Consider the following 16,115-nt stretch of genomic DNA (forward strand, 5'->3'; position numbering starts at 1 on the left):
AATGTATTGATTATGGTACTTTATGCACACAGATCATTACGAAGGTGCCAGGCTCATGGCAAAAGTCTTTGAGCAGCAGTCGTCAATGGACGAGTGCCAAGACGTTCGAAAGAGACGGCGCAACACACGCTATCACTCCAGTGACGAAGGTAATATACTAAAGTGCATTCAACAGTCCCAAAATAGTACTTTTGAAATCGAGTAATCTGAGCTAATTTACTGATATTCCACTACATATTCCAAGCCCCGGGCAGCCATTGGTCCCCACTATGCAGGCAAAAGACCAGGTGCCAGGTGCCGGAGTTGAAAGGCCTCTGCCAGCGGTCCAGTACAATCCACGTGTGCTGTACAATCCAGGTATGCATGTTTGTGTTGAAATGAAATGTCTATGCCTACTGCACACTGATAGTTGGACTATTTTTTATTTATTTTGAATACCATTTACTCATCTTGCAGATTTTCCGAGCTCATCCCCTGTGAGCGAAAACCATGCGAGCCCAGGCTTCATGTATAGCACCCCAGCCAGACCAGGTAAGAGTGGCATGTACTGCTGTGGTGTTTTGATGTCTACCTGTTAATGTCTTAATTTATTTTCCTTCAAATGCCAGAAGCCAAAGCATGCTGCCAACACCATACAGTTTCCTGCTAATCCCTTTCCTTTATCCCTTTTGTTTTTCAGTTAGGTCTGTGATGCCGTCGCCCAATAAAACGGCTCCAGCACCATTGACTCCATGTACCCCTCTACCTAATCGATGCTGCTCTGCAGATGCTGGTATGGGACTACTTCATGTTGCATGCAGGGATATATTTTGAGTTTCATTTAGTTTTATGTCAATGTACTTATAGCCACATCTGTGTTTATCTAGATTTCCAGAGGTCTGTACATCAGCAGTTCTCAGAGATGCGGGAGCAACTCCGTGAGCTTGCACGGACTGTGAGGGAACTGGCCCAGAGCACGCGGCCTGTGGAGTCTGGAGCCCAGGGAGAAGTGCTGGATGTACTGAACCCTGCCCAAACGGACGAGGAGCTGCAGGTCTGTGAGGCCAGGTTGAAGGACCGGGAACATCAGAGGAAGATGGTGAGTGTCTGCAGGGCGGAACTTTGTCTTATTTTTGCAGTGCAGGTAAGGGTACAGTAAATGACTGTCTTTGTTTTGCAGACACAATACCTAGGTGCCATTGGTGGCAGAGACTTGGCGGACACAGTCCGGCGGGTGCTGTCAGCTGTAGCCACACATGCGGTGTGGAGCGCCTACAGTGTGCACGGGAAGAAGGGGAAGAAGCCACTGAAGAGTATGACACTCTTCAATGTTCTAACACGTAAGAAATGGTTCATATTTTGAATATTTTTTAATACATCGTCTTTGTTCCATGACCGATGTGAATTGAAACCATTACCTTTCTTGATAACTTAAAGGTGCAGTGATGGTCTCCATGCCAAAGGCTATGATGGCGTAGGTGGCCGCCCAGCTGCAGGAGACATTGAAACATGCCCCTGCTAAATGCAGAAGGGTAAGTGATGTCTTTTTTTTTGGTTTCTCCTACCCAGTGACACTGCATGGTTCCAAAGATTGTGTACCACTTTTTTGTGCATGTATGTGCGTTGTGTATTTACGGCCATTTCATTGTGTCTTTAGGTATCTGCAGAAGTCCGCCTGAGCACAGCCCATCCAAGAACAGTCCATCTGAGCACTCCCCAGCATTCTGATGAGGAAGACTTCCCTTCCTAGCTGCCCCCCAGCCCATCTGACGCCCACCCGCAGCCCATCTGAGCACAGCCCCCCCCCCCCATCTGAGCACAGCCTGCCTTTTTTTTTTTGTAAATAACTTTTTTTGTAAATAACTTTTTGTATATATTTTTTTTTAAATCCTTTTTGTTTTTAAACTTGTTTATCATGTTGCAGGCCAGACATTGTGTACTTTTTTAATAAAATAAATTGTTCTTGACTGAATGGTGTTGTGTCATAACTTTTGTACCATAATTTTGCTTGCTGCATTGACTATGACATTAATAGGCTCCTTGCACAAGCTCCACTACTTCCTGACACTCTACAGGCGTATTTCTTTCCTGTCCTATACTAGTGGATGGAAGTGATTGATCAGGTGTGCTGCACACCGGATTCATCGCTATTGCTATCCAATAGTATAGGACGGTAAAGAAATATGCCTGTAGAGTTTCAGGAAGTGGAGCTTGTGCAAGGAGCTGATTTGTTTTGTAATGCAAATTATAAATGTAGCCAACGGAAGTGTAGACCACGTTGCAGCAACGTAACAAAGTAATATATAAACGTGTATACAACGTTGCAGCAATATACATCGAAATCATCACGGAAATCACAACGTTGTGTACACATTGCAGGCACGTTGCAGACACGTTGGACCTGCACGTTGCAGCAACTTGTGTGCAGATACCGCGTTTGCGTTGCATGCACGTTTAACTTGACGTTGAGTGGACCATACAAAAGTCTAAATTGCACGTTTCTGCAACATTGCTGCAACCTGATTGTGTTAGTAGGGGATTAGCATGATCATAAGCTTCATTGCTAAAGCATAGCAAATGTTAGCGACGTCATTACATGACTTCCTATCCAATCAGAGGCAGAGTAGGGCGGGTCTTCCTATGGTCACGTGCTTTCCCGAGTTCGCAGGACTCACGAACGCGCGACCAGCGCGTCCCCGAGGCTCGTGCACAGCACATGTTTAAATGGCTCGATACAGGTATTGGTGGCTTCAAAAACCCCAAAACTTTTTGAATTAAAAGTTTATATTGATAAGATTGGTCTCTGATGCTGAATGATACCCAGAAAAATTTTGTTTTCCTTTTCTAGCCCTATCTATCATCATCCACTAACATGGGAAATAAGGGTTCTTGGGCCGCATGCCGTGACATGACTTGCAATACCGGGCTTGGCCTGAAAGCCCATGGTGGCTTCAATGCGCCAAGCTGATCCTGGGGGCTTGATGTATTTGAGTATCCTGTTCCTATAGGAACAAAGTAGCCTAGCCTACATTAAGGTGAATTGTTATAGCACCCGCCTGGCAATAAAATAACATAGGCCTACTGAAATACCTTATTACTCTATAGAGTTAATAATAAAGGTTTGAATTAAATTGAAAATCTGACCACTCCCTTTTTATTGTTTGCAAAGCCCGACATACTTCACACGTGTTGTGGGGACATCTTTACATGTCCAGCAGGTGCCTGGATGCTACCCTAGAAAGCACAAGCTCTTAGTTTGAACGGGGAGCATTTTGACAGGGGCACTCCGATTTTGGCAACAATTACAATAAACAAGCAATTGAATTAAATCGTAAATAAGTAAGAAACATGATACAAAAATACACAAATAAACATACATACATCTTAAAATAGTAGGCTACTCACACACGCCCACACACACACACCCCTCGCAACACACAGGAACGCTCAGGCAATGTTATATCTGCCCATAATAGCTTGGTTAAGTTATTAAGCCTATAATTATAGGCTATTGCGAGTCATCAAACAACAGAATGGTCAAATCGTCAAGTAATCAAACATGGCTTATAGGCTACAGCATGAAGTGAACTTGATTTTCGACATCTAGAACGCAGACCTGTCGTTGGGTCTTTTTCACCGGCCAAACCAGTCTAGCCTACCTCAACTGATCTGCCTCGTTAAAACTATTATGTGTTGTGAATGTTACAGAGTAGGCTACGGGTCGTACGGTGAGCTTCGCATTGCCCTCTTCACACCTCAAATATAGGCTAGATCGCTTTTTGTGATAATTGCACCTCTTGTGATGTTCTGGTCTTTGAGTGGTAGAAACACTTGTCCTGTTGGAAGAAGAGCGCAGATCAAACTAATGACAAGCTGCACTGACAACTAAAGAAGAGGCAGCGCGCGTTCACGGAAGGGGAGTGAACTTTAGGCGCAACTGTTACAGCTGAAAACGAAAGTAAAAAGTTTCCGCAGCTCCATTTTGCGCCATGAAACTCAGAGGAGAATAAGAAGAAGAATCCATTTCGCTTCGACAGAAAATAATACAATCTCAAAGTGGAGAGGGGATTACAGAGTAAGTAGGCTACTATAATTCAGAATAACCTTTCAAAATATCACAGTCGATTAAACAGTGAGAGAGATGAGTTGCTGTTTAATCCAGTTCCCGTTTAAGCAGAGTTTTCACAGAGGGAGAATCAGCATTGTGTTCTTAGGGCGGAGAGGTGTGACCCAGCTGAGAATAAGTCAAACGTTTCCACACAGCCTCCACTTTGAGACAACAGAATATTAACTTCTCAACGTGGAGATGAGAATCAAACCTGCAAACTCGTCCCTTTCGGCCTCAATCACCGATTTGAGTGTGAAGCAGGTCGTTCATGTGAATCGTGTCCGGGGAGTTGTAATAAAAGTAGGGAGGAGAGTTGATCAGTAGACCGACCCCTCCGTGTGCAGGCAGAGAACCAGGCTGGAAGAGTTTACACACGTCCTGTTATCAAGCTCCCTATTAGCTTTGGGTTTACATCTGAAATATTGCTAATAAGTGCTTTTGCCTTTGGCTCTCAGTCTCACTTTCGTCTTCCTACGCGAATGTTTGCAAACTATTTTAAACTTCACAGAAGCGGCTGTAAGTTAGAAACGCGCGTTGTCATCATGTCTGTTTATGTTTAATGAAAACAATTTTAAATGTTCTTCAAAAGCCGTTCAAATTTAATCAGAACAGACACTTGTAAAATGATAAATGTCCTGAGTGTAGGCTAATTTCCCTCTGGCGTTGAGGTCACCAGCAGCACTAAAAGGCGGATTTGCGAGGAAGTAGGTAGTGATGGCGACTGGAGAAATGAGGCTTTCTGAAGCACCGAGGCTTCGAGGCACATTGCATAATAGATTCATTAGGTCTATTCAGGCCTCATAAATGCTTTATACACTACTGACACCTGCTGGCGAAGATAATTTAGAGCACCCATTATGGATTACATGGAAACTGAGCCCTGTAACATTACTGAATGAACTGATTGAACTGATTTTGATTGACAACATGACCACTGATTGTCAATCTGGCCACACCTGTAGTAATTGATCTGTGCTGTATGTAAACCAAGGGAATTTAAGAAGGTATTGTCTGATGTGTCTTGATTTATCACCCTGACTCTGCAATACAGTTGAGTTGAACTGAGGAGCAGTAGAGTCCTAGCTGTAGGATAGTTGAACAAACTGACTCATCTTCATCTGCCTGGACCCACGACGAAGATGTGTTAAAACAACTCTTCTATTGCTGGGTCAGTGGCTATAATTGAGCAAAGGAATAGCCAGCCAGTAGCCCGCACTAAACACTGAGGACAGATTAGAGGTGGATGGATGGATGACTTTAATTATCCCTCTAGGGGGAAATGTGGTGAATCAGCAGTGGAAAAATGTTAGAGCAACGTTGTAAATGCAGATCCAGAATATGCATAGTAGTGGAATATAGTGTTGTTCCCAGTGAGCTCTGGTGCACTCTGACAACCAGGACCACGTTCCTGCTCCTTCTACTCACTGAGCTGCCCAGTCTCTCTGACAACCAGGACCACGTTCCTGCTCCTTCTACTCACTGAGCTGCCCAGTCTCTCTGACAACCAGGACCACGTTCCTGCTCCTTCTACTCACTGAGCTGCCCAGTCTCTCTGACAACCAGGACCACGTTCCTGCTCCTTCTACTCACTGAGCTGCCCAGTCTCTCTGACAACCAGGACCACGTTCCTGCTCCTTCTACTCACTGAGCTGCCCAGTCTCTCTGGGAGGAGCTGGACAGGTTTCTGAGGGAGGCAGCTTCTCTCATGACAGTGGAGAGTGTGTGTTGTGTGTGTGTGTGTGTGTGTGTGTGTGTTGTGTGTTTCGCCACCTACATCGTGTGATGTGTGTGTGTCTCACCGCATGACAAATAAAGATGTTTGTTTTTTGTTGTTGACATCATGTTGTCACTGAGCTGTTCTGGGACTGTTGTGCCATAAGAGCGTCATGCTGTATGTGAAAAAGATGCACATTCATCTCTGCTTTATAAACCATCAACCTACCAATGGATCTATTAATAATTTGACTGCTTTTCAGGGGCACCGCCTCTAAAATGAGTCTCTCTGTGGAGAGAGGAGGAGAATACTGCCTCTGAAATGAGTCTCTCTGGAGAGAGAGAGGAGGAGAACACTGCCTCTGAAATGAGTCTCTCTGGAGAGAGAGAGGAGGAGAACACTGCCTCTAAAATGAGTCTCTCTGGGGAACATCACACGGACACCAAAGCTAAGAGGTAAGATGAGAATCCAGAACTGTTCATGACTGGTCTCCACCTCAGAGCTCAGCAGTGATATGATGACATCATCTTTAGTCAGAATACATGAGAGACTGAAGGTCTCTCTCTGTTGTGTTGAAGCTCAATCCAGCAGGAGAGACCACCCTCACCTGTACCCAGCTGTATCTCCATGAAGAGTGACAGGTCTATGGATCTACCAATCGGCTTCAGAGAAGGAGATCTTACCACTGAGTCACGGTAGGAACTTCAGATTGTTGTTATTAAACTGTTTTATACTAAAACATAAACTGCACCAACATCTATGATTACCTCTGTAGTCAGTCATTATTAACCTCTACCTTCAGCTCAACTTATAGACCCTACTGTGCGTTTCCTGGCTCATATTGACCAGATTCTTATCAACCTTGTCAAAGTAGTCATCAATTAATATTCACCCTCTCAAATTACCTCAGTGAGTGAGATGTTGGTATGTGGGGTTTGGTGTCTAATCTCATGACTTGCTCACCACTCTAACTTATGAAAAGCAATACCGTTGCACACCAGCACTAGAGGGCAGGCATGAGGAAAACATGGCCTGCTTCAGACAGCTCTATCTCAAGAAGAATAAATGTCACAGCTGAGATATTTACACTGTAGGAATCCTGGGAACCGTAGGAGAAACTGTAGTGACAAGTTAGAAAACGGGTATGAATTTAAAAGCACCAACTGCCACCAGGGTGGAGTACTGTGGATGACATTCACACAAACTTGTTAGTTAGCTTTGACAACCGTAGGACAATACCAGTGGCATCTGCATAATGTAGATCTCAACCCAGATCCTGCAGAGCTAATTATTAATAGATATAGTTCTCACCAACTGATTAATGCAGATGCTAATTAATTGTCCATTAAATGATGTACTATTTTTGTGCTGTTATTTCATATCCTGTAATGAAGGAGAGATGCTAGTTTCCTCTTTATTGAGACAGTAGGGGTGAGAGGGGTGAGGAGAAGGGGAGACACAGGGGAGAAGGCTGTAGCAGGATCAAACCCACCCTACCAGGAGGGGAAATGTGCTTCTGAGACCGGGGGGTGTTAAAAATCCTAAAAGAGCCGACCAACTCTCTGTCCCTCCTGGCTGCCCAGCCACTGTCCCACCCACCCAGGTGTAGAGGGCGGAGCTTTACCTGTAAAGAGGTCAAAGGTTACCCAGCATCTCCTATGTGTTCTTACCGACACCCACCTTGATAGCCATCCTTTCCCACTCAGACATTCCTCCAATCTTTTTCATGGTTCATATTGAACCACTGATGTTATTTAATAAAGGTGACATATTAGAGTTATTCTTTAAAAGGAATTAAGCATTAAGATGTAAATCATAACATGTTCATCATAAAAATGAAGTGTGACAGATCTATGGAGCAACCAATCCTTTTCAGAGTAGGAGACTGTAACTATCTATCTATCTATCTATCTATCTATCTATCTATCTATCTATCTATCAATCTATCTATCTATCTATCTATCTATCTATCTATCTATCTATCTATCTATCTATCTATCTATCTATCTATCTATCTATCTATCTATCTATCTATCTACCCATCTCTCTCTCTCTCTCTCTCTCTCTCTCTCTGTATGTCTCTAAATCTGTTTCTGTGTGACTCCTTGTGTCTCTCTCTCTCAGAGCTGTTCAGCTGACTATACACCAAACCTGACTTCTGAATCCTAGCCCCAACTCTAGCAGCGCGTGCACACACACACACACACACACACACACACACACACACACACACACACACACACACGTACACACACACACCACTAGATGGCGCTTGATAGGTACAGTCATAAACCATTTTCACATGAGTCCAAACCCCCACCAACACCCACTAACGTGTGTTCAGTCTTCAGTGGTGAAGGGAACACTCATCATTCAGTCTCATGTCTGCTGACTCTGCAGTAGACACGGGTATTTCTCAGCTCCAGCTCTGATCAGCAGTGATGTAAACACCAACCCCGGGTAGACACGCTGATTTACACCCCTTGTCCTGAGCGGTGATGACCTGCGTTGTTGTTGCATGTGTCCTTGTCCAGATGAGCAGCTTTTGCCTCCTGCTACTTTTAGATTGCAAGTGAACGTTTTGTTCATTTAAAGGAGTAGTAAATGGAAAAGGCATGTTTAGCCCTGTTTTAATGTTACTTATGATCATATATATACGAGCTTCTCGTCTTTGAAATCGAGGGTTTAACATGTTTTTGAAAGATTTTTCAAGGTGCCCACCCACATCCATTGTATGACCTAAACGGTGGTAGAGCAATTATCAGACTCTCAAAAGTGCTAGTTTTGTCAACGTTTTGATCTGAACCATTGTATATGATCATAAGTAACCTTAAAACAGGGCTAAACATGCATTTTCCCTTTACTACTCCTTTAATCATGTGTGGGCTGATGTCATCATGTATAGGCTTGTATGGGGTGAAGTTACTTTCATATGGGCGTCTTTTTCATGGTTCATATTGATTTACATTTCCACTCCAACAAACACAGCAGTTCCAGCTGATAATACTCTGGTGATGTCTCTGTGTCTTTGACAGGATCAAACAGCAGAGACCAGCCTCACCTGGACCCAGCTGTGTGTCCATGAAGAGTGACTGGTCTATGGATCCACCTCTCAACTTCAGTGATGGAAAGACCCTCGATGAGAAAAGGTAAATATGAACCACTGATGTTATTTAATAAAGGTGACATGTTAGTTATTCACTAAAGTGAAGTTAACAGGAAGATTTACATCAAACTCTTGAGTCATGTTTATCATAAAAATGAAGTGTGACAGATCTAGGGTGCAACCAATCCCTTTCAGAGAAAGAGTATAGCAGCTAATAATGTCATAAACTACCAATGATGTAATACTGTAGCTACCAATATTGTAATAATTTTAGCATTTGTAACGTACTAAAATGATCAGCTGTCACGTCAGTAACACTCTTACTGATAAATCTAATCAATCTATCTATCTATCTATCTATCTATCTATCTATCTAGCTATCTATCTATCTATCTGTCTCTGTCTATCTGTCTGTCAGTGTCTATCTCTATATCTTTCTATATACTGATCTATCTATATATCTGTCTATCCATCTATTTACGGATCTATATCTGTCTACAGTATCTGTCTGTCTGTCTGTCTATCTGTATATCTGTCTATCTATCTATTTACGGATCTATCTATCCATCCATCCCTCTATCCATCCATCCATCACTCTCTCTCTCTCTCTCTCTCTCTCTCTCTCTCTCTCTGTATGTCTCTAAATCTGTTTCTGTGTGACTCCTTGTGTCTCTCTCTCTCAGAGCTGTTCAGCTGACTATACACCAAACCTGACTTCTGAATCCTAGCCCCATCTCTAGCAGAACACACACACACACCCACACACCCACACACACACACACACACACACACACACACACACACACACACACACACACACACACACACACACACACACACACACCACGAGATGGCCCTAGATAGAGATATTCATAAATCCTTTTTACATGAGTCCAAACCCCACCAACACCCACTAACGTGTGTTCAGTCTTCAGTGGTGAAGGGAACACTCATCATTCAGTCTCATGTCTGCTGACTCTGCAGTAGACACGGGTATTTCTCAGCTCCAGCTCTGATCAGCAGTGATGTAAACACCAACCCCGGGTAGACACGCTGATTTACACCCCTTGTCCTGAGCGGTGATGACCTGCGTTGTTGTTGCATGTGTCCTTGTCCAGATAAGCAGCTTTTGCCTCCTGCTACTTTTAGATTGCAAGTGAACGTTTTGTTCATTTAAAAGAGTAGTAAAGGGAAAAGGCATATTTAGCCCTGTTTTAAGGTTACTTATGATCATATACAATGGTTCAGATTAAAACGTTGACAAAACTAGCACTTTTGAGAAAGTCTGATAATTGCTATACCACCGTTTTGGTCATACAATGGATGTGGATGGGCACCGTGAAAAATCAATCAAAAAACATGTTAAACTCTCAATTTCAAAGACAAGAAACTCACCGAGGTGTTAGTTGGCGTTCTGACATATAATTCACCATAAAGTAAGATTCTAGTTCATCTGGAAAGACTTTTTTAAATATCTAGCATAGAACTATTTAGTCGCAGCACATACGTCTGTAAACTTCCGCAAACTGGGTAGCCTAGCAACATAAACAATAACAATAGCTACCGTAAGTAGTTCCGCTTCCTGAATCCCCTCTGCGGATTGATCTACACATCTACAACGGTTGCTTCAATACAAGTCAATGGATTTCATGAAATGATCAATAAAACCCTACAGGATTCATACTTTGCGGCAAATTTGATGTCAGAACACCAACGGACACCAATTACCCCCTCGGTGAGCTTCTTGTCTTTGAAATCGAGGGTTTAACATGTTTTTGAAAGATTTTTCAAGGTGCCCACCCTCATCCATTGTATGACCTAAACGGTGGTAGAGCAATTATCAGACTTTCTCAAAAGTGCTAGTTTTGTCAAAGTTTTGATCAGAACCATTGTATATGATCATAAGTAACCTTAAAACAGGGCTAAACATGCATTTTCCCTTTACTACTCCTTTAATCATGTGTGGGCTGATGTCATCATGTGTAGGCTTGTATGGGGTGAAGTTACTTTCATATGGGCGTCTTTTTCATGGTTCATATTGATTTACATTTCCACTCCAACAAACACAGCAGTTCCAGCTGATAATACTCTGGTGATGTCTCTGTGTCTTTGACAGGATCAAACAGCAGAGACCAGCCTCACCTGGACCCAGCTGTGTGTCCATGAAGAGTGACAGGTCTATGGATCGTTCTATCAACTTCAGTGATGGAAAGACCCTCGATGAGAAAAGGTGAATATGAACCACTGATGTTATTTAACAAAGGTGACATGTTATTCTATAAAAGGATTCAAACATTAAGATTTGCATCATATCATGTTTATCATAAAAATCAAGTATGACAGATCTGTGGAGCCATCCTTTTCAGAGAAGGAGTTTATCAAATAAGTAAGAGATGACGTCTGGAAAAGAAGAGTCTGACAGTGTGTTCAGAATCCCCAGGTGAAGCTGAGGGGTTTTCTTACACACTGAAGGGCTCTTGTTTTAACATAATGACCGGCTGGCCATACGTTACTACTTACCACTGAACCCCAAACTGCTCCCAGTGAGCAGGCTAGCGCCTTGCATGGCAGATACCACCATTGGTGTGTGAATGAGAGGCCATTGTATAACACTTTGGATAAAAGCGTTATATAAGTGCAGTCCATTTACCATTTACCATGTACACAATATTCTACTGATCCTGTTATGAGTCCTAAAGGGATAGAGGATGTATAATATAGTGCTGGTCCTGTAATATGAGTCCTAAAGGGATAGAGGATGTATAATATAGGTCTGGTCCTGTAATATGAGTCCTAAAGGGATAGATGATGTATAATATAGTGCTGGTCCTGTAATATGAGTCCTAAAGGGATAGAGGATGTATAATATAGTGCTGGTCCTGTAATATGAGTCCTAAAGGGATAGAGGATGTATAATATAGTGCTGGTCCTGTAATATGAGTCCTAAAGGGATAGAGGATGTATAATATAGTGCTGGTCCTGTAATATGAGTCCTAAAGGGATAGAGGATGTATAATATAGTGCTGGTCCTGTAATATGAGTCCTAAAGGGATAGAGGATGTATAATATAGTGCTGGTCCTGTAATATGAGTCCTAAAGGGATAGAGGATGTATAATATAGTGCTGGTCCTGTAATATGAGTCCTAAAGGGATAGAGGATGTATAATATTGGTGCTGGTCCTGTAATATGAGTCCTAAAGGGATAGAGGATGTATAATATAGTGCTGGTCCTGTAATATGAGTCCTAAAGGGATAGAGGATGTATAATATAGTGCTGGTCCTGTAATATGAGTCCTAAAGGGATAGAGGATGTATAATATAGTGCTGATCCTGTAATATGAGTCCTAAAGGGATAGAGGATGTATAATATAGTGCTGGTCCTGTAATATGAGTCCTAAAGGGATAGAGGATGTATAATATAGTGCTGGTCCTGTAATATGAGTCTTAAAGGGATAGAGGATGTATAATATAGTGCTGGTCCTGTAATATGAGTCCTAAAGGGATAGAGGATGTATAATATAGTGCTGGTCCTGTAATATGAGTCCTAAAGGGATAGAGGATGTATAATATAGTGCTGGTCCTGTAATATGAGTCCTAAAGGGATAGAGGATGTATAATATAGTGCTGGTCCTGTAATATGAGTCCTAAAGGGATAGAGGATGTATAATATAGTGCTGGTCCTGTAATATGAGTCCTAAAGGGATAGAGGATGTATAATATAGTGCTGGTCCTGTAATATGAGTCCTAAAGGGATAGAGGATGTATAATATAGTGCTGGTCCTGTAATATGAGTGAGCAGAGAGACTGTGCTGGCTGGGCCGTCAGGGTCCGTCTGCAGGAGAGGGAGCTGAGCGCACGGTGAACAGGGGGACTCTGGGGAGGTGGAGGTGGAGAGGCTGGAGTCATAACAGGTGTTGGGCTGGTGGAGGAGGACCCAAGAGCAGACATGATAGGCGTAGGGGGACAAGGGACAAGCCCACGTTGGGGCACGTTTATTGGTCAGGCAGAAACGTGGTAGTCAGACAGGCGTGGGGTTCAGGGAGGAACGTGGTTCTCCAGGCAAGGTTCAGGCAGGAACGTGGTTCTCCAGGCAAGGTTCAGGCAGGAACGGGTTCTCCAGGCAAGGTTCAGGCAGGAACGTGGTTCTCCAGGTAAGGTTCAGGCAGGAACGTGGTTCTCCAGGCAAGGTTCAGGCAGGAACGTGGTTCTCCAGGCAAGGTTCAGGCAGGAACGTGGTTCTCCAGGCAAGGTTCAGGCAGTGGCAGGGAGGTCAGACTAGGACAAAGGAAAACAAAAAGGGTGAGGTAGGGTTTGGATGAATGCAGGTTAGGTTAAAGCTAGAGACGTGATGCCCACTAGGTTGGTCTGACTGCTGAGTAGCCCGGCTTCTTAACCTGGCTGAGATGGGCTGATTGGTGATGTGAGGCAGGTGTGGAGTGGGACCATGCCCGGCTTGTGGCTGAGATGGGTTGATTGGTGATGTCAGGCAGGTGTGGAGTGGGACCATGCCCGGCTTGTGGCTGAGGTTGATTGGTGATGTCAGGCAGGTGTGGAGTGGGACCACGCCCGGCTTGTGGCTGAGACTGGTGAGAGTGCAGTTCCCGCTGCGCCCTCTGGGACGTACCAGGAGAATCTGAGTCAGGGTCAGAGGGCGTGGTAGCAGGACGAAGGCGGGGCTGGCGAGGCGGGGGCGTGACAACAGGTCGTTTTGAGTGATATTGTAATGCTTTCTGGTTATAATAGAATATCACTACTGGAGCTGTTTAATCCAAAAAGGCGCAATGCTTCCTGCAGTTGGGTTGGATGGAGGTGCTGGTTCTGGGAGGAGCAACATTCTGTCTGGTGATATTGTAGGAATGGAGCAGAAGACCCCTGCAGTGAAGATTAGGCCTACACAACTTTCCCATGACAGTGCTTTGCAGACATTATAATTCTTTGGTGTTGAATTATAAAAGAAAGATAGAAACTTGACTGACTTAATATCTTAACCCACCAGTGAAATGTAATTGACTACAATCACAAGTCATACAAACATCAAGTCATATAATAACACAATAGCCCCTATATGCACAATGCTACAATACAAGGCTTCTGATCACGTGATTCAGTACACAGGTGTGTTTGATCAAACCAAGATGAGGTCATTGTGAGAAGTAGGCTGTGTTTTCTAGAATACATTCATGACATAAAACTGTATTGGTACTGTAGGTTTACATCTGTATTGACCCAGATACAACATGACATAAAATGAAGACATACTTATAAAACGGGGAGGTTCTCAAGTATTAATAATATCATTAGGAGACATTGGCTGCAACCTGGACCTACACACCTCCAGAGTCCTGAAGCACGGGCAAGAAAGATTGTGTCCGACCCCTCCCAGTACTGGAAATGTAGTGATCGAGCTACAAGACAAAGGGGGAAATTATGAAAGTGATTAGTAAGAATAAAACAGCACCAATGACATCATTAGCGGTGGACCTACAGCATATTGAATGTAGTTTGAGTGAGAGAGAATAAGCAGGAGAAACCCTCTGACTTCTAACCAACGTAACGCTGCTTAAATACAACACAGCAGCACTCACAACACTTCTGGTAGCTTAGGCTCTCACTCCAGAAACCTTGCAGGGCAGTTTAATGCCAGGGCAGGGTCCATTATTATCTCTCTCTCTCTCTCTCTTTCCCCCTCTCTCTCTCCCTCTCTCTCTCTCCCCCCCCCTCTCTCTCTCTCTCCCCCCCTCTCCCCCCCTCTCTCTCCCCCTCTCTCTCTCTCTCTCCCCCCCTCTCTCTCTCTCTCCCCCTCTCTCTCTCTCTCTCCCCCCCTCTCTCTCTCTCTCTCCCCCCCCCTCTCTCTCTCTCTCCCCCCTCTCTCTCTCCCCCCCCCCTCTCTCTCTCTCTCCCCCTCTCTCTCTCTCTCTCTCCCCCTCTCTCTCTCACTCTCCCCCCCCCCCCCTCTCTCTGTCTCTCTCTCTCAAAGCTGTTCAGCTGGCTATACATCACATCTGACTATCAAATCCTAGCCCAACTCAAGCAACACACTCTCTCTCTCTCTCTCTCTCTCACACACACACACACACACACACACACATATACACACACCACTAGATGGACCTTGATAGAGATATTCATAAGTCCTTTTAAAATTAGTCTGAACCTTTTCATGGTTCATATTGATTTACATTTCCAGTCCAACAAACACAGCAGTTCCAGCTGATAATACTCTGGTGATGTCTCTGTGTCTTTGACAGGATCAAACAGCAGAGACCAGCCTCACCTGGACCCAGCTGTGTGTCCATGAAGAGTGACAGGTCTATGATTCCACCTCTCAACTTCAGTGATGGAAAGACCCTCGATGAGAAAAGGTGAATATGAACCACTGATGATGTTATTTAATATAGGTGACATGTTAGTTATTCACTAAAATGAAGTTAACAGGAAGATTTACATCGTAACATGTTCATCATAAAAGGATCTATCAATCCTTTTCAGAGTACTAGAGTATACAGTAGCAGCTAATAATGTCATAAACTACCAATGATGTAATACTGTAGCAACCAATACTGTAATTATTGTAGCTTTTTTATCATACTAAAAACTATCAACTGTTACTTCAGTAACACTCTTACCGGTTAATCTAATCTACAGTATCTATCTTATCTATACTGTATCTATCTATCTAATCTACTGTATCTATCTATCCTTCTCCCTCTCTTTCTTCTCTTTCTCTGTCTCTCTGTATGTCTCAAACTATCTCTGACTCCTTGTGTTTCTCTCTCTCTCTCTCTCTCTCGTCTCTCTCTCTCTCTCTCTCTCTTCCCTCTCTCAAAGCTGTTCAGCTGACTATATACCAAATCTGACTTGTAAATCATTGCCCTAACTCTAGCAGCACTCACACACTATCTCTCTCTCTCTCCCCCCCACACACACACCACTAGTTGGTCCTTGATAGAGACAGTCTTAAATCTTTTTTACATTATCCCAAAAACCCGCCAACACCCTCTTACCCTGGTGTTCCTACTGTATGAAACATCTCTTAACACACATGGTTCCTCTGTCCCTGCAGTGAGGGGAGCAGGGCAGCCCTGACTGAGGATCAGTCCAGGTGTGCTGTGTGTGAGCAGATGCTGAGGGACCCAGTCCTCACCTCCTGTGGACACAGGTTCTGCAGAGCCTGCATCACTTCCTACTGGCAGCAGCCTGGTCCATCA

The 16,115-nt window shown here is 43.8% G+C and overlaps 1 protein-coding gene across 1 annotated transcript in view; it reads left to right on the forward strand.

Moving 5' to 3' along the window:
- Window positions 1-3,989: 3,989 nt before the first annotated feature.
- LOC311322638 (NACHT, LRR and PYD domains-containing protein 12-like) overlaps window positions 3,990-16,115 on the forward strand; it is a gene marked incomplete at its 3' end in the record, with an annotated part of 224,402 nt that continues 212,276 nt past the window's right edge. The window contains exons 1-4 of the mRNA XM_084454717.1: window positions 3,990-4,054; window positions 6,064-6,256; window positions 6,380-6,496; window positions 15,971-16,107. Coding sequence (XP_084310843.1) covers window positions 6,123-6,256; window positions 6,380-6,496; window positions 15,971-16,107 — 388 coding nt within the window. The 5' untranslated portion in view covers window positions 3,990-4,054; window positions 6,064-6,122. The remainder of the gene's footprint in view (window positions 4,055-6,063; window positions 6,257-6,379; window positions 6,497-15,970; window positions 16,108-16,115) is intronic.

Source organism: Borostomias antarcticus (genome assembly GCF_949987555.1).
Source record: "Borostomias antarcticus genome assembly, chromosome: 20".
Classification (NCBI taxonomy): domain Eukaryota; kingdom Metazoa; phylum Chordata; class Actinopteri; order Stomiiformes; family Stomiidae; genus Borostomias; species Borostomias antarcticus.